This window comes from Mobula birostris, chromosome 7 (genome assembly GCF_030028105.1).
Source record: "Mobula birostris isolate sMobBir1 chromosome 7, sMobBir1.hap1, whole genome shotgun sequence".
NCBI classification, from domain to species: Eukaryota; Metazoa; Chordata; class Chondrichthyes; order Myliobatiformes; family Myliobatidae; genus Mobula; species Mobula birostris.
In genome coordinates, this window is record NC_092376.1 from 20,906,025 (window position 1) to 20,925,093 (window position 19,069).

A 19,069-nucleotide genomic window follows, 5' to 3' on the forward strand; every position below is an offset into this window, starting at 1 on the left:
TTTCAAAGTGAATACATGAGAAAATAATAAAAACCTTCCCCCCTCCCCTTAACCCTCCCCCCCCCCGCTTTGTAGCTTGTTGATTAGTTGAATGCTGCAGTCTTATCATTGAGCAGCTGATTGATATTTGTATTGCTGTTGTGCCGGTGCTCCAAAGCCTAGTGGAGAGCCAGTGACATTGCACCCATTGTAGCCCTGTTGTAGCGTTAGGCAAATAGTAGTGAGTCCAGATAAAGAGTTAATTTTAACTATGACCTGCCTCTCAAAGCACTTCATCACAGTAGACGTGAGTGCTACCAGTCAATGAGCATTGAGGCAACTCACCTGCCCTTATTGGGCACTGGTATGTTTGATGCCCTTTTGAAACAATTGGGAACCTCTGACTGAAGCCGCGAGAGATGTTTGAAAAATGAATAAACCAGTATCGTTATGTTATAAGGGAAACAGTGACATCCCATTTGTGGTTTTGATACTTGTTTTCATGTACTTAGTCAAATTTTGATATTGAACTGTTTACTCATGCACAGTTGTGTATGTGTTCTCAATTAAGGTGGACCATAACATCATCTAGCAGCAGTCCGCAGTATAACATTGTTGAACAAATGATTCAGATCAGAGAAGATCACATGCGTTTCATCTCTGAGCTTGCCCGCTATAGCAACAGTGAGGTATGTGAAATATAATTCTTGATCATAATTAACTTAGAGTCCAACATGGTTGCTTTGTGCAAGCTTTTCTTAGGAAACACTGTACACATAGGAAATCACAAACGAAGCCACAAATAGTACTTGCGTCTTAACTTTTTGCTAAGCTGATAGTGCATGCAGAAATCCTGTTGGATTAGGATTGGTGTTGGATGTATGCCTGTAGTTAAAGGAATAGAGAACTATATTCTGAGTCCTCAATAGAAACAAATTGAAATAGACAGAGAAGCATTTTCCATGAAGATAGTAATTATCTTTCTAGCACTTTTGTTTTAAACAAATGTGTGTTTTGTAGCACTGGAGTCAAGGTCACCACTGAAACTCCTAACTGCTATCTGGTTATTTGGAAACTGCAATAGCTTGGCATCTACTTCACTCTGTGGTTTCTGTGCTTCTGGCTTTGTCTCACTGGAAACAAGAATAATCTGAGTGGTTGCACAAAAATCCTTAAGAAGCAAGGGTGAACAAGCAATGGCTATTATACAAGTTGCTACAAATAATATAGAAAAAACAAGGGATATGGTCCTGCAGAATGAATATCGGGAGTTAGTTATGAAGCTTAAGATGTTCTCAAAGGTAGCAGTCTCCAGATTATTCCTTGTGCTAGTGAATTCATGAGTAGAAAGTTAGGTCTGATGAATGTGTGGCTGAAGAACTGACGTAGGGGATAAGCATTCAGGTTCTTGCAACATTGGGATCTCTTCTGGGATAGAGGCAACATGTGCAAGAGGGACAGGTTACACTTGAACCAGAGGGGGAACCAATGAGAAATTTGCTTGTTGCTACTAGGAAGAGATTAAACTAGATGGCAGTGTGTGGAACTTGGGAGCAAAGTAATGGGTATGTGCAGCAACTAAAGAGTGTAAGCCTGGCAATATGGGTAGCCACATCTGCAGAATAAGGGTCAGGTGGGTCCACTGCTTTAAATTGCATCAATGCACATAGCTTAACGTGTAAGGCAGACAAAATGAGGGCATGGATTGCCTTCAGGAATGGGATATTATAGCCATAACAGAAATGTGGCTTAGAGAATGGCTGGACTGACAGCTCGATGCTCTGGATTACCAATGCTATGGGCATGACAGAAGAACAGTGAAGAGTAGAGGGGGTATTGTCTTTTTTTTACAAGGGAGGACATAATAACAATGCATGTAGAGGATATTCCTTAGGGAGCATCTATCGAGGCAGTTTACGCATAGGTCTTTGAAGTAAGAAGTGGATGGTCACCTTGTTCGGACTATATTGTAGACCTCCCAAAGGTCAACAGGAGCCTGAGGAACAGAGTAAAACACACAAAATGCAGCAGGTCAGGGATCATCTATCCTCCAAGTCAAAGAAAATTTGCAGACCTTTTGTTTCATAGCTAATGATTATTACATTTATGATTGTTTGCTTAACTACAGTTGTAAGAAAAAGTTTGTGAACCCTTTGCAATTGCCTGGTTTTCTGCATTAATTACTTGTAAAATGTGGTCTGATCTTCATCTGAATTACAACAGACGAACACAATCTGCCTAAACTACTGACACAGAGACAATTGTACTTCTCATCAATATGAGTACACTACTTAAACAATCGCCGTCTAGTTTCGAAAAAGTATGTGAACCTCTAGGGTAACAGCTTCTACAAAAGCTATTTGGAGACAGGTGTTCCAATCAATGAGATGAGATTGGATGTGTGGGTTGTAGAGGTGCCCTGCCCTATTTTAAAAAAAAGACACACAAAGTCAGGTTACTGACAGAGCCTGTTCTTCTCAAGAAAGATCTGTTTAAGTGCACCATGCCTCAGTCAAAACAACTTTCAGAAGACCTTAGAAGAAGAATTGTAGAGATGCATGAAGCTGGAAAAAGCTACAAAAGCATTTCTATAGAGCTGAAAACCTATGTACAAATGGAGAAAATTCAGTACTGTTGCTACTCTCCCTAGGAGTGGACATCCTGCAAAGATCACACCGAGAGCACAACATGCAATGCTGACGGAGGTGAAAAAGAACCCAAGGGTAACATCAAAAGACCTGCAGAAATCTCTAAAACTTGCTAAAATCTCTGCTCATGGTGCACTGTAAGAAAAACACTGAACTAGAATAGTGTTCCTGGAAGGACACCATGGAGGAAACCACTGCTCTCTTTTTTAAAAAAAAAACATTGCTGCCCATCTCAACTTTGCAAAAGATCACCTGGATGTTCTACAACTCTTTTGGGACAATGTTCTATGGACAGATGGGACAAAATTTGAACTTTTTGGTAGAAATGCACACCACTATGTTCGGAGGAAAAAGGGCACTGCACACCAACACCAAAACTTCATCCCAACTGTGAAGCATTGTGGAGGAAGCATCATGGTTTGGGGCTACTTTGCTGCCTCAGGGCCTGGACAACTTGCATTCATTAAGGGAACAGTGAATTAAAAATTGTATTAGGACATTTTATAGGAAAATGTCAGGGTGGTAGTCCATCACCTGGACTTTAATAGTAGTTGGCTGATGCAACAAGATAATGATCTGAAACACAAGAGTAAATCAACAGCAGAATAGTTTAAAAAGAAGTAAATTCATGCTTTGGAATGTCCAAGTCAGAGTCCAGACCTTAACCGAATTGAGATGCTGTGTCATGACCTGAAGAGGATTGTTCATGCAAGGTATCCCAGAAATATTGATGAACTGAAACAGTTTTGTATGGAGGAATGGTCTAAAATTTTTCTTCTCCGTTGTGCAAGTCTGATCAGCTACAGGAAACGTTTGGTGGAGGTTATTACTGCTAAAGGAGGTTCTACCAGTTATTAAATATAAGAGTTCACATACTTTTTCCAGTTTGGGCTGTGAATGATTAAACAATGTGACCTATAAAGATATTGTTGTCTGTCATTAGTTTAGACAGATTGTGTTTGTCTATTATTGTGACTTAGATGAACATCAGACCACATTTTATGAGTAATTAATGCAGAAAGCAAGGTAATTGGAAGAGGTTCACAATCTCTTTCTTGCAGCTGTACATGTTTATTGTATAATATGAAATAGCCATAATTCCATCATGAATCTTCTGCATTATGTCAAGATATACCACTATGGAAGCTACCGTATACCTGTACAATCTGCCAAGTTTTTAGAAAGCACCTAGGGAATGTGAAAATAAAAACCTTGTACAGGTTTATAATCTTGATTGGAGAGTGGTGATGGGTGGGGGTGTGAGAGGAATATTACAAAATACAACTTTTTCTGTTATCTAGATATACAGATATAATTTTAAAAAGTGATAAGGTCTGTCAGAACCTTAGAAATTCCATTTTTAACCTTTTGTTGCTTATCAGTTATCCTGTAAGTGTGTAATGTTTTTTGTTGAAATCAGAATGTGAATGCAGTCTGCATGTAGTTGCTGTGAATACTCTGTGCAGTTGAGCTGACTTTTTGGATCATTACATCCCTTGTTCCCGTTTTCAATTTAACTACCTCTTGCAGGTAGTGACAGGGTCAGGCAGACAAGAAGCTCAAAAGACTGATGCAGAATACCAGAAGTTATCTGAACTGGCTTTACAGGGAATGCAGCTGCTTTCCCAGTGGAGTGCTCATGTTATGGAAGTGGTAAGAAACCTAAATAAACTACTTAAAGTAATTGTGCAGTTTTATTCTTGAAAAACTAGTGTTCTGTTCTCCTGTGTGCAGTGTACCAGTTTCTCTTGTCCCATTTTAATAGATATATTCCAGACTTTTTAATATTTGCTGTAATTCATTGTTTGCATCTTTTGCTCATTGCATCTGTATCATTTTGTAATAAGTCAGAACGTTGGGGCCCATGTAGTCTGTGCAGAACTGTTTATTTGCCTGGTCCCATTGACCTGCACCTGGGCCACAGCCCTCCACTTCCCTCCCATCTGTGTAGCTATCCAAATTTCTCTCAAATGTTGAACTCGAACCCACAACCACCACTTCTGCTTGCAGCTCATTCCACACTTTCACCACCCTCTGAGTGAAGATGGTTCCCCTCATGTTCCACTTAAATATTTCACCTTTCGCCCTTAACCCATGATCTCTACTTTTAGTGTCACCCAACCTCAGTGGAAAAAACCTGCTTGCATTTACCCTGTCTATACCCCTCATAATTTTGTATGCTTCCATCAAACCTCACCTCATTCTCCTAAACTCCAGGTAATAAAGTCTGAACCTAAACAACCTTTCCTTATAACTCAGGTCCTCAAGTCCTGGCAACATCCTTGTAAACTTTTTCTGCACTCTTTGAATTGTATTGACATCTTTTCTGTAGGTCGTGACCACAACTACAAACAAAACTTCAAATTAGGCCTTGCCAATGATAAACACAATTTTAACATACAGTAACTTTCCAACTCCTGTATTCAATATTTCGATTTATGATCCCTCTGTTTCACTGCACTCTTCAGTGCTCTGCTGCTTACCGTGCAACACCTGTCCTGGTTTGTCCTCGCACAGTGCACCACCTCATATTTGTCTGCCTTAAATTCTATCTGCCATATCTAGGCACATTTTTCCAGCTAGTTCAGATCCCACTGCAAACTTCAGTCTTCCTCACTGTCCCCTACACTGCCAATCTTGTGTCATCCACAAATTTGCTGATCCAGTTCACTACATTATTATCTAGATCGTTGATATAGATCCAGCACCGATCCCTGCGGCTCAGCACTAGACAGAGAGGTAACCATCTACTACTACTTTCTGGCTTCTTCTGGAAAGCCAATGTTCAGTCCAATTTACTACCACATCTTGAATGCCAACAACTGAACTTTCTTGACCAGTCTCCCATGCGGGACATTGTCAAAGGCCGAAAGCCCATGTAGACAAAATCCACTGCCTTGCCTTCATCAACTTTCCTGGTAACTTTCTTGAAAAACTCTGTAAGATCGGTTATACATGATCTACCACCCACAAAGCCATGTTGGCTATCCCTCATCAATCTCTGTCTATACAAATACTTATACATCCAGGCCCTTTGAATATCATCCAATAACTTTCCCACTACTGATGTCAGGCTCACTGTCTTATAATTTCTTGGCTTATCTTGGAGCCTTTCTTAAACAACGGAACAACATTAGCTATACTCCAATCCTCTGGCTCCTCACCCGTAAATTTTTTTCTTCCGAGTTGTAGAAAATTGCTCATTTTATCAATGTTTTGCTCGATTTTTTTAAAATCCTCTCTGAATCTTATTGTGTAGTACACTTAAGTAATTTGCTTATATCAGTATTTTTTAGATGGCATAAGTATTTCTCTTTGTTTGAAGTTTTATTTCTCTGAAGATATTTCCTGTATGGCACATTAGGAAGTAGTTCATCCAAATGAAAACTTTCGCAATGTCTTTAAAAATCCATGTCATACTTCCTGTAATAGTTCTTGCATCAGGTTGTAACTTTTACATTACAGATTCTATGAATGTCATGGGTGAAACTTAAAGAATCTGAAAGCAAGTAAAAGAGTTGAAAATGTTTGGCTTTTCAGGTTGGAAAACAATGGACAGGACTGGCTGGTGGCGCAACGACATCGGCGCCGGACCTGGGAGCGGAGGTTCCCGGGTTCAAAGCTAGTCAGGTCCGCCCCTGAGTACTCCGTGCCGGGTTGAGTGTCGAGAACGCAACTCAACCTCATAAAATAATAAAAGGGAAAACACTGCGAAAATGTCTGTGTAAGGAGTGGTGTGCCACATAGTCTGTCTCTCTCTCTGAGCCTTGTAAAAGCCATGAAAAATACATCATCATGGACACGTGCACAGACGCACACGCACAGACTCGCACGCACGCAGGCACATGCCAAAAAAGAAAGAAAGAAAACAATGGACAACTCATTTCCATTCCATAAGAGAGAACCAGCTATGATCTGTTGCCAGGAGACATTGCAGATTTGTTAATATTTGTAATCATTGGCAGTGCAGCAAACATAATATTCTTTTAGTAGTTTGATAGAAAATTCCTTCCATCTCTCCAGTCTATTCATTCATCATTTCTAAACACTGGTGTCTCCCCTCCCCACCACCCCGTGGACCATTAGAAAATTGCCTCTGACACCATCACTAATCTCATCAACTCTAGACAACTCACATCCACTGCCACGAAACACCCTACCCTGCACTGTTCATTTCTATCTCTTACCCAAGATCCACAAGCCTGACTGTCCGGGTAGACCCATTGTCTCTGCTTGCTCCTGCCCCACCTCAACTCTATTCTATCACCCTTGGTTCAGTTTCTTTTCACCTATACCTGTAACACTTCATATGCTCTCAATCTCCTCAACAACTTTCAATTTCCTGGCCCTGACTGCTTCATTTTCACCATGGATGTCCAGTTCCTGTACACTTTTTCCCCCCCATCAAAAGGCCTTAAGGTTTTCTGCTTCTTTCTCAACAAAAGACCAAACCCGTTCTCTCCTCCTCCCCCCATCACCACTGTCTCCATCTGACTGAACTGGTCCTCACTGTCAACAATTTCTCCCCACTTTTTCCAAATTCAAGGGATAGTCATGTGCACCCTCATGGACCCCAGCTATGCCTGTGTGTTTGTTGGCTACGTGGAACAGTCCATGTTCCAAGCCTTCCCTGGTAATGCTCCCCAACTCTTCTTGTGCTACATTGACGACTGCATTGGTGCTGCTTTATGCACCCATGCTGATCTTGTCAATTTCATCAACTTTGTCTCCAACTTCCACTCTACCCTTAAATTCACTTGGTCTATCTCTTCTTTCTCAATCCCTCTGTTTCCATCTCTCTGGAGACAAATTGTCTACCGATTCCCACGGCTAGCTTGGCTATACCTCTTCCACCCTGTCTCCTGTAAAAATACTATTCCCTTTTCTCAGTTCCTTTGTCTCCACCGCATCTGTGTCCAGGATGATGCTTTCATTTCCGGGCCATCAGAAATGTCCTCCTTCCCCCACCATTGATATTGCCCTCACCCGCATCTCCTCCATTTCCCATCTGCACTCACCCCATCTTCCCACTGCCTTAATGGGTATAGAATTCCTCTCCTACTACCCCATGAGATTCCACATCCAACATGTCATTCTCACAACTTCCACTATCTACAAAGCAGATCCTAACACCAAACACATTTTTACTCCCCCCCCCCCACTTCCACAGGGATTGCTCCCTCAGTGATTCCCTTAACCGTTCATCCTTTCCCACTAATCTTCCCCTTGCACATACCCTGTAAGTAACAGAAATGCTACACCTGCCCATTCAACTCCCTGCTTACTTCCATTCAGGACCCCAACAGTCCTTCCAAGTGAGGCAACACTTTACCTGTGAATCTGTTGGGGTCGTCTATTTTATCTGTTGCTCCCATTGTGGCCTGCTCTGTATGGTGAGACCAGACATAGATTGGAGAAACCACTTTGTCAAACACCTGCTTCATCTGCCAAAAGCAGAATTTTCCAGTGGCCAATTGTTTTAATTCCTATCCCCATTCCAGTTCTGCCACGATGATGCCACTCCAGGGATGGAGGAGTAATACATCATTTTCCCTCTCAATAGTCTATAACCTAATAGCATGAACATCAATTTCTCCTTCTGGTATTTTTTTTCTGGCCTCTTACTACTTCTCCTCAACGGCCTATCACCTCTCCCAGTACCTCTCCTTCCCTTTCTCTGATTGTTCACTCTTCTGTCCTATCAGATTTGTCCTTCTCCAGCCCTTTACCTTTCCCACCCACCTGGCTTCACTAATCACTTTCTAGCGTGTCCTCCTTCCCTTCTCTCCTCCATCTTATTCTAGCATCTTCCTCCTTCCTTTCCAGTCCTGATGAAGAGTCTCAGCCTGACATGTCAACTGTTTGTTCATTTCCATGGATGCTGCCTGACTTGATGGGCTCCTTCAGTATTTTATGTGTGGTGCTCTTGCAAATGAAATTGCAACTTGTGCATTCAGGCTAATAGTTTGCTTCTCAGGGTATAATCTTCCACATTGGAGAGATGAAATACCAATTTGGTAACTACAAAACATCAGTGTAATTGCTAAACATGTATTTTAATGATTCACCCTATTCCCAGTCTGTCATCTCCTTATAAACTCTAAATTTCTTTCTTATGAATAAAAGTTATTTCATCTTGAATTGTACTTGTTTACAATTTGATGCCCTCCATATCATATTCAACAATTTCAAATCATTTGCACAGTTTACTACTTTTTGTCTGTTCATTATATCATTCCTACTTTCTGTCTATCATTCTGTGTGTATTTTCCCTTCTTGGTCTCCTCCTGTCCTTTGTACTTGAAAATATTAGTGTATTTTTGACATTTTGGTATTCTGATAATTAGTTGTGCACCTTGAAATGTTAGTTGTTTCTTGGGTCAAAAGATATTGCCTGATTATTTAAATATTTCCAGTGTGTATGCTTATAAATCACATCTCCAGCATTAGTGATTTTTCTTTTGTTAAACGATATGATTTCCCCTCATGTTTACTTTATTATCTTACAGTACTCTTGGAAGCTTGTGCATCCTACGGACAAGTACTCCAATAAAGAATGCCCAGACAATGCAGAGGAGTATGAAAGAGCAACAAGATACAATTACACAAGTGAAGAGAAATTTGCACTTGTTGAGGTGGAATTCTAAAGTATTTACCTGTTATATCTTAATGAGCTTTTAAGTTGAAATTTTATTGAAAGAGCAGATATATTTTCAGTACTCTTATACAAAAACTTTAAAAACATAAATGCATTATTAAATTATTTTTAAATTGACTCCTTAGCTTTGCCTATTTTTTGAATATTAAACAGAGACATAGAAAACCTACAGCACAATACAGGCCCTTTGACCCACAAAGTTGTGCCGAACATGTTCCTACCTTAGAAATTGCTAGGGTTACCCATAGCCCTCTATTTTTCTCAGCTCCATGTACCTATCCAAAAGGCTCTTAAAAGACCCTATTGTATCCGCCTCCGCTGCCGTTGCCGGCAGCCCATTCTACACACTCACCACTCTCTGCGTAAAAAACTTACCCCTGACATCTCCTCTGTACCTACTCCCCAGCACTTTAAACCTGTGTCCTCTTGTGGCAACCATTTCAGCCCTGGGAAAAAGCCTCTGACTATCCACATGATCAATGCCTTTCATCATCTTATACACCTCTATCAGGTCACCTCTCATCCTCCTTCGCTCCAAGGAGAAAAGGCCGAGTTCACTCAACCTGTTTTCATAAGGCATGCTCCCCAATCCAGGCAACATCCTTGTAAATGTCCTCTGCACCCTTTCTATGGTTTCCACATACTTCCTGTAGTAAGGTGACCAGAACTGAGCACAGTACTCCAAGTGGGGACTGACCAGGGTCCTATACAGCTGCAACATTACCTCTCAGCTCCTAAATTCAATCCCACGATTGATTGATGAAGGCCAATACATCGTATGCCTTCTTAACCACAGAGTCAACCTGCACAGCTGCTTTGAGCATCCTATGGACTCGGACCCCAAGGTCCCTCTGATCCTCCACACTGCCAAGAGTCTTACCATTAATACTATATTCTGCCATCACACTTCACACTACCTGGGTTGAACTCCATCTGCCACTTCTCAGCCCAGTTTTGCATCCTATCAATGTCCCGCTGTAACCTCTGACAGCCCTCCACACTATCCACAACACCCCCAACCTTTGTGTCATCAACAAACTTACTAACCCATCCCTCAACTTCCTCATCCAGGTCATTTATAAAAATCTTGAAGAGTAAGGGTCCCAGAACAGATCCCTGAGGCACACTACTGGTCACCGACCTCCATGCAGAATATGACCCATCTACAACCACTCTTTGCCTTCTGTGGGCAAGCCAGTTCTGGATCCACAAAGCAATGACTGCTTGGATCCCATGCCTCCTTACTTCCTTAATAAGCCTTGCATGGGTCACCTTATCAAGTGCCTTGCTGAAATCTATATACACTACATCTACTGCTCTTCCTTCATCAATGTGCTTAGTCACATTCTCAAAAAATTCAATCGGCTCATATGGCACAACCTGCCCTTGATAAAGCCATGCTGACTATTTCTAGTCATCTTATACCTCTCCAAATGTTCATAAATCCTGCCTCTCAGGATCTTCTCCATCAACTTACCAACCACTGAAGTAAGACTCACTGGTCTATAATTTCCTGGGCCATCTCTACTCCCTTTCTTGCATGAGGGAACAACATCTGCAACCCTCCAATCCTCCGGATCCTCTCCCGACCCATTGATCAAAGACCATCGCCAGAAGCTGAGCAATCTCCTCTCTCACCTCCCACAGTAGCCTGGGGTACATCTCATCTGGTCCCGGCAACTTATCCAACTCGATGCTTTCCAAAAGCTCCAGCACATCCTCTTTCTTAATATCTACACGCTCATGCTGAAGCGGTATTCATGTCTGTATTTTGAACTTTGTGTGTTTCCCAGTTGCGGGCCTTTTTTCCCCTTCGTGGCATGGTCTTTGAACCTCTGTAAAATGTGTCCTCTGGCTATTATCATGGTGGATTTATCACTAAACAATGAGACCTTTGACCTGATCAACTGAACTGTTCAGGGTCAATGTTTACTGCCATTTAACCATATACGTGTATACTGCCGAATGAAACAACATTCCTCCACACCAGGGTGCACCACACAGTACAAATAACTCACACACAACACACAAAGTAATATTACAACAAAAAAAGAACAAATAATAAAATATATTACAGAAGATTGACATTTTGCATCAGGTGCATTTATAACAGAAGTTAAGAAGTAAATAGTATAACATGATTAGGGCTTCATAAGTGATGAGACCTGGATGGTGGCAGGGAGCTCAGTAGTCTCACAGCCTGGGGGAAGAAGCTGTTTCCCACCCAAACAGTTCAGGTCCTAATGCTGAGATACCTATCTCCTGTCTGCTGGTAGGTGGACAAAGCGATTGTAGGACAGACGGGAAGGATCCTTGACAATGCTAAGGGCCCTGTGTACACAGCACTGCTGATAAGTATCTTGGATAGGTAGAAAAGGGTCTTTTCAGCAGTCCTCAATCCTCTGTAGGGTCTTGAGGTCAGATGCCTTGCAATTCCTGTACTGGATGGCAGCTGGTCATTATACTCTGATTGTTGCTTATCTAAAAATTAATTAGAATGGGTTGGGGGGGGGGACCTGCACTCTTCTAATACCCATTTCCCCGTATGCCTAATTCCATTTATGTAGCTGTTTGTAACCATTATACTTCTTTAAAACATAACACATCTTCACAAGGGAACTTCTTCACTTAGAAGGTGGTGAGAGTGTGGAATGAGCTATTAATGCAAGAGATGGGTACAGTTTTGATTTCAATGTTTAAGAGAAATTTGGATAGGTACATGGACAGGAGGGGTATGGTCCAGGTGTAGGTTGATGATACTAGGCAGATTAATAGTTTGGCATGATGTAGATGGGCTGAATGGTCTGTTTATATGCTGTAATGTTCTATGACTCTTGCACTATTCCCCACTACCAGCTCTTGCTCATTTTCTCAACTAGATGATAGATAGATGTGGGGTCAACTTTCGTGTGTATACTAAACCTCATCCAACTCCCTCACTCTGCCGGTTGTCCCATCTTTACTGCCTCTGCTTGTATGACATCCTTAATGGGAAAGCTAGTAACAACATCTTTCTCTGCCACCAGACCCATAACCCTGCCGCCAATGATTCTGTCCTATTTCAAGGTTAAACCAGGCTAATATTGTCTTCAATAAATTAAATACCTAACTACTCCAGTTCTTACTGCCTATGTCAGATCCATAGCCCTGCATTCTCTGTATGTTGATGTACCAATGCAAGAGCCTTTTTAAATGCCTCTTTCTTACTTTGTCTCCACTACCACCCCTGACTGAGTATTCCAGGCACCCATCATTTTTTGTGTTTTATAAAGAAGCACGTCTTGAAAGCATATCTTGAGTTTTGGACGCGTCAACCCTGGGAAACAGATGCCAGTTCTCTACTATCTTTGCTTCTCATAATCTTACAAACTTATATCGGGTCTCTCAGCCTCTGCCGCTTCAGAGTGTTCAACCTCTTCTTACAGGACATGTCCTTGAATCCAGACAGCATTTTAATAAACCTCTTCTGCACCCTTCCAAAATTTTTCACATCCTTCTTGGAAAGGAGCAACCATAATTCAATGCAGTACTCCATATGTGGCCTAACCAGAGTTCTATAAAGGTGCAGCATTTCTTGCTCTCATTGCCTAAGTTAATAAAGGCAAGCAACACCATATTGTTTCTTTAATACCCTATCAACTTGTCACTTTCAGCATGCAAAGTACTTAGGCCCCAAGATCCCTCTGTGTATCAATGTTGTTAAGCTGTATTAAGGCAAATTATATTGCCCTCCATTTAAAATAGCACCAGTAGCTGAAATTTAGCTGAGTTTATTGATGCACTTGGAAAAAGGCTGCAGTATCTTGAAAAACGAATGATGAATTGTCAATAGTTTATTTTAATATCTATTAATAAAAACATTTGAGTTTGGATAAAATATCTTGATATTTAAAGAATAATTCCTTATTGATATCAGTGAGAGGAAGATATGTTGAACTATTATTTTTGGCTGATTAATCTGTCCTTTACAATTGAGTGATTTATCGAGAGTATAACGGCTATAAAAACTTGCACATCAATTGTGTGCAATTTTTAGTTTAAGTTTTTCTAAATTATAACACTTTCTATTCAATTTATAGCAGCTTAATGTTTATGTTAACGGTAATGTTCATTAAACTTAAATATAATTTATCTGTTTTGCAATGTAGGTTATAGCAATGATTAAAGGACTACAAGTGTTGATGGGTAGAATGGAGAGTGTGTTCAATCATGCAATTCGACATACCATTTATGCTGCACTCCAAAACTTTGCTCAGAAAACTCTTCGTGAACCTTTGCGTCAGGCCATCAAAAAGAAGAAAAATGTGATCCAGAGGTTTGTGAGTGTGGTTATGCATTTTTGTTTGTTCTCTACTTCAGAGACCTGTACTTAGCCTTAAAAAATACTATTGGAGTTGATCTAAATTATACACATGCCTTTTCTGTGAGAAAGTGAATCCAGTAGGAATAGTTGAAAGTTATAAAGAAGGTTCTTTTGGTAAGTTTAGTTGTAAGGATTGGGACAAGATCAGTCTGATGAATTAAAATGTAGTTTTTCAAATTGACCAAAAAAAACCCTTAAGGGGAAGCCATGGGGATCGCAGAAGATCGGTGAGGCAATTGAATCTGAACATTCTTCCCAGATGATGCCTTCTGTTTACCTTGAATAAAACTGTTCATAACAATTTAGCAATTTCTGTTGGATGAACTTTTTCATTCTTGATGATTGTCAGTGCGAAAGGAAATTCTGACATCTATGTTATGATACGCAGTACTTATGGTGTCGCTAAGCTGGTTGAGCAGTCAATCTAATCAAACATGATGCTCTGAAGGAGTTTCTCTTTTTAGCTGGTCTTCTGGAATAATGAATGATTTGCTTACTCTCCAGCTTTGTGAGTTGTGAAGTAGTTGTTGAAACCAGATACTTTTCCAGAAAAGGGGTAGGAGATTCCTGAAAACAAATGGAGAGTTTGTGAGATAGCACATGCTTCCTGCCATATGTGCAGGGCTTCATTGTTCTTCTGATGCAAGCTTCTTGTACTACTTGGTCAAACTTATTGATACTACATGAATGCTCCTTTTCCATTTGAACTTGGTTGTGAAATTGAGAATCTTTGTTAGCATGGGCCGAAATGTCCAATTCCATGGACCAGGGGTTTATTCAGTGTGGTTTTGATCATGCTCTTCAAACATTTCCTCTACCTCTTACTATGATAGAGCTCCAAATAGTTTGGTATTTTTGAGAGTATGGTTTTAGGCATACAAATACCCTACATAGCTGCCTGCTTGTGACTCGGGCCTTTACGGCAGGGGTTCCCAACCTTTTTTGCACTGCGGACCGGTTTCATGTTGACAATATTCTTGCGGACGGGGGTCGGGGGAGGGGGGGATGGTTGCCAACGAACAAGAGTAGCAGTCAAATACATTGCGTTTACCTAAGAAAGACTACAATGACCATGAAGCCTGGCGCGGGCGCAAGTGCGCATGCGTAACCTGTGCATGTGTGCACGTGCGGATTATTTTTCTACAAATCGTTTTTGGCGATTCTGTTCGGGGGAGGGCATTTGTAAAAGGGTTTATCTAACGAATTTAATATTCAACACACAGCCCATATTTTCCTCGCATGAATATAGGGATAAGTCAATTATCAGGGGAGGACAGTGGAGCTTGAGGTAAATGTTGAACGAACTTCCATTAGAAGTGGCAGAAGCAGGTTCGATATTATTTAAAGAAAAATTGGATAGGTATATGGACAGGAAAGGAATGGAGGTTTATGGGCTGAGTGCAGGTCGGTGGGACGAGGTGAGAGTAGCGTTCGGCACGGACTAGAAGGGCAGAGATAGCTTGTTTCTGTGCCGTAATTGTTATATGGTTATATAAGTCAATAGCATCATAACATTTTAAGTAACGTTTGGATATTAAACACACAGCGCATATTTTTTCCCGTATAAACATATAAAATCATTGCAACGCACCAAACCGCTGAATCAGTGGGAGCCTTGGGCTTGTTTCCCTGCAACAACACGGTCCTATCGAGGGGTGATGGGAGACAGCGATACTGTACTCGAACGGGGTTCCTTATGTCCGGTCTAATCCGCAATTTATTTTTTGTTGCATTCATTGCGAAGATATCTTGGAAATGGAAGCAACGTTTTCGGTGCTTCCGTGGCTATCTCAGGATATTTAGCCTTGACTTTGATCCAGAATACCGACAGATGTTATGTCAAACATACCTTTCAGCCCGCTGTCATTTGCAAGCTCGAGGAGTTGATCTCTTTCCCGCGCTGACATGGACGACACGCGAGTAATGACCTCGCGTGCATAATGGCTCAACAGTGCGTGTGACAGGAAATGAGGAAAGGTGCAGCTGACTCATATCGGCAAATCATATCGTTTCCTCGTGGCCCAGTAGCGCATGCTCTGCGGCCCGGTGGTTGGGGACCACTGCTTTACGGTATGTTTGGAGGCTTGAGAGAGGTAACAGGTAACAAGCAAGTTGGTTCACATCATCCCTGAGAAACTGGAGGATTTTGTAGGAATTTTCAGTGTTTTGAGGTATTTGCTGTAGATAGTCTAGGTCTCAAAAACATGTGGAGAGCCAAGATCATTCCAAATTCTTTATCTTCATATAAGCTTTTAATAATAAGTATAAAATCATAAGACATAGGAGTGTAATTATGTCATTTAGCCCATCAAGTCAGCTCCGCCTCTTGGTCATGGCTAATTTATTATCCTTCTCCTGGCTTCAGCTCACAATCTTTGGCACCCTTTCTAATCAAGAATCAGTCAACCTCTGCTTTAAATTTTCCCAATGCCTTGCCTCCGCAGTTGTCTGTGGCAATGAAATCCACAGATTCGCTACCCTCTGGCTAAAGAAATTTCTCCTCATGTTCAATCAAAAAATACTGTTCTGGTGTATTGGAAGTCATAGTGTCATACAACATAGAAATGGGTCCTTTGGTTGACAACAACGAAGATTCTTGATTCCCAACCTGGGAGAAAGACTATGTGCATTGGCCTTTTTTTTAATGTCCTTTGTGATTTTGTACACCTCTACATGATTGTCCCTTATTCATGAAAAAAGTCCCAACCTGCTCAAACTCTGTCCATAAATCAGTTCCTTGAACCCCAATATCTACCTTGTAAATGTCCACTGCACTCTTTCCAGCTTGACGACATCTTTCCTATAACAGAGTGGCCAAGGCTGAACTCGCTGTTCTTAATGCAGCCTTATGTAGCCCATCTTAAATAAAGGCACAATATTAGACACCTTCCAGTCTTCCAGCACTTCACCTGTTACTAATGACAGTGTATATATCTCAGCCACAGCTTCTGCAATATCTTCTCTAGCTTTCCAAAGATGTTCTTGTATCAGGCTTTGGAGACTGATCTACATTCATCTGCTTCAGGCATCTCGTACCTACTCTGCTGTAATGTGGGCTGGTCCCAAAGCATCATCTTTAACTATGTCAACATCCAAAGTCTTCATGTCCTTCTCCATGGTAAAAGCAAAGAAAAAATCATTGAGGACATCCCCATCTCATGCAGCTCCTCACAAAGATATCTACTTTGGTCTTTGAGAGACCCTGATCTCTCGAGTTACTTGTTTTCCTTTAATATACGGTGGGTTCTAGTTAATTGGGGTACATCGGGATCAGTACAGTTTGGCCCAATTAGGTGGCTACTTCAATTAGCTGAAGTTTCATGGAAATAGTTAAAAAGGTATAAAAAGACTAACTACCATTTAACTTGTATTAAAATTAAATACAGAACAAATTAGAACACTACTAATACCAGTATAACACTATAAAACTATTAGTTCCTAATAGCTGTAGATGGAGGAATTCATCCAGTGTATCTTTTGATTGTCTATAAATGAACAAAATCAGCACAAACTCCTAGAACAGATAATGAATGGACTTCCTTCTTGCAATGCTTTTGACAATTGCATCCTCCAGATCTTCATATGTAGTTCCTAACTTGAAGTAGTGAAATTATTTCTTTATCGTTCAAGTTTAAATTATCATTCAACCATACATGAATACCCATGAATACAGCCAAAGGAAACAGCTTTAGTCCAGGGTCAAGGTGCAAAACACAGAAACAACAGATATACATAGCACAGAGTACATATAAGATAGCAAACCCATATGTAATCAGTAAAATATACTCATACAAAACAAATATAGTCCAAGATTCTGAGTCCATAAATGTTGCATAAAATGCCAATGAACCCAATATGGCTTGTCTTCTGCCAAGCGAACATAAGAGGCAGCATGAACTCCAGCTTGGACACAGCACCACACCACCTCCAATGGAGTGCACCGACTCTTGACGCCCCTCTCTTGGGTGGCTGTAAACAGGTGATACCGTGGCTCGTGGACTAGTCCAAGGCCACGCAACTCCCCTGCCATCTGCCGTTAAATCAGTGAATCATACTTGCTGCATTCCACATTAACAATGTCGGACAGGGTCTTATGATCATATGGAAAGTGATTAAGGTGATTTCTTTTTCCCTCCTGACTGTTTCTGGCATCTCCAAGCCTGAATGCTTGAAACTGCAGTGAATAAAACAGTTCTGAATTATCTTACTGCTTATTTCTTGCCAGCTAACACTGACAAAACATAAACACGCGTAACTGATGCTATTTAAAACTGTTTGCTATAAGCATGGTGTAGCAAATAATGCCCACACAAGTGCATGTGACTGGTACTAGTTATAAACTGTTTGCAGCAGCTCCTGTCCCAATTCAGTGGCATAGTGTCCCAAATAAATAAAGGAAATCAGGGCTATTTTTTGGTTAGTCTTTGTTCTTTAAGGGTTGTTGCAAATAAACTACTACTACTTCTTCTTTTTCATGTGCCTTGCGCGTTACATGCTTGGACGATCGTGGCTCTCCACATCGAACAATCCCTCACAGCATCAATGATATCTCACACATTTAGATTTGTTAGTTCTTTCATAGTTTCCACATATTTTCTTCTTTGCCTTCCTCTTCCACGTTTCCCAGGCATACGGCCTTGTAATATAAGGCATTCTGTTTCTCCCCTTCTGATGACATGGCCCAGGAAATTAAGTTTCCTCTTATTTAATGTTCTCATTAAAGATCTTTTTGTATGGGCACGTTGGAGTACTGTCTTATTAGTTACCCTATCTCTATATGATATTTTCAGCATTCTTCTAAGAAACTACATTTCTGTTGCTTTTAAGTTTCTTTGGAGTTCTGGTGTTATAGTCCATGTTTCCGAAGCATACAGCAAGATTGACTAGATGTAACATTTTAGTAGCCTAAGCTTTGTTGTCATAGAAATGTGTCTGTTGTTAAAAATGGGTTTCATTTTTTGTAAGTTGGTTTTGGCAGTGGCAATTCTACTTCTAGCATCTTGTGATATAAAGCTACCAAGGTAATTAAAGCTGGTCTTTTGTGCAATCTTTTGGTTACCGATGTACAATTGGCAGTTGGGAGTATCCTGCTGCTTTGATATTACCATACATTTGGTTTTTTTTACAGTTGAGGGTTAGACCAAAATCTGCAATTGTTTGTACTACTTTGCCTAGGAAGATTTGTAGGTCTTCTGCAGCACTTGCTATTAGGGTGGTATCATCTGCATATCTTATATTGTTGATGTTAACACCTCCAATTTTTATCCCATCTAGGTCTTCTATTTCCTGAGAATCATTTCACTATAGATATTAAATAATTTCGGTGAGGCAACGTATCCCTGTCTAACTCCTCTTTGAATTTTAGTCCAACTGCTTATATTATCATCAATTTTTACCGCCACCGTTTGATTCCAGTATAAA

At 40.7% G+C, this 19,069-nt stretch overlaps 1 protein-coding gene across 1 annotated transcript in view; it reads left to right on the top strand.

Moving 5' to 3' along the window:
- The window catches only part of cyfip1 (cytoplasmic FMR1 interacting protein 1), a 153,337-nt gene that overhangs the window by 83,721 nt on the left and 50,547 nt on the right, over positions 1–19,069 (top strand). The window contains exons 12-15 of the mRNA XM_072262714.1: positions 551–668; positions 4,158–4,280; positions 9,137–9,262; positions 13,434–13,600. Of these exons, the coding sequence (XP_072118815.1) occupies positions 551–668; positions 4,158–4,280; positions 9,137–9,262; positions 13,434–13,600 (534 nt within the window). The remainder of the gene's footprint in view (positions 1–550; positions 669–4,157; positions 4,281–9,136; positions 9,263–13,433; positions 13,601–19,069) is intronic.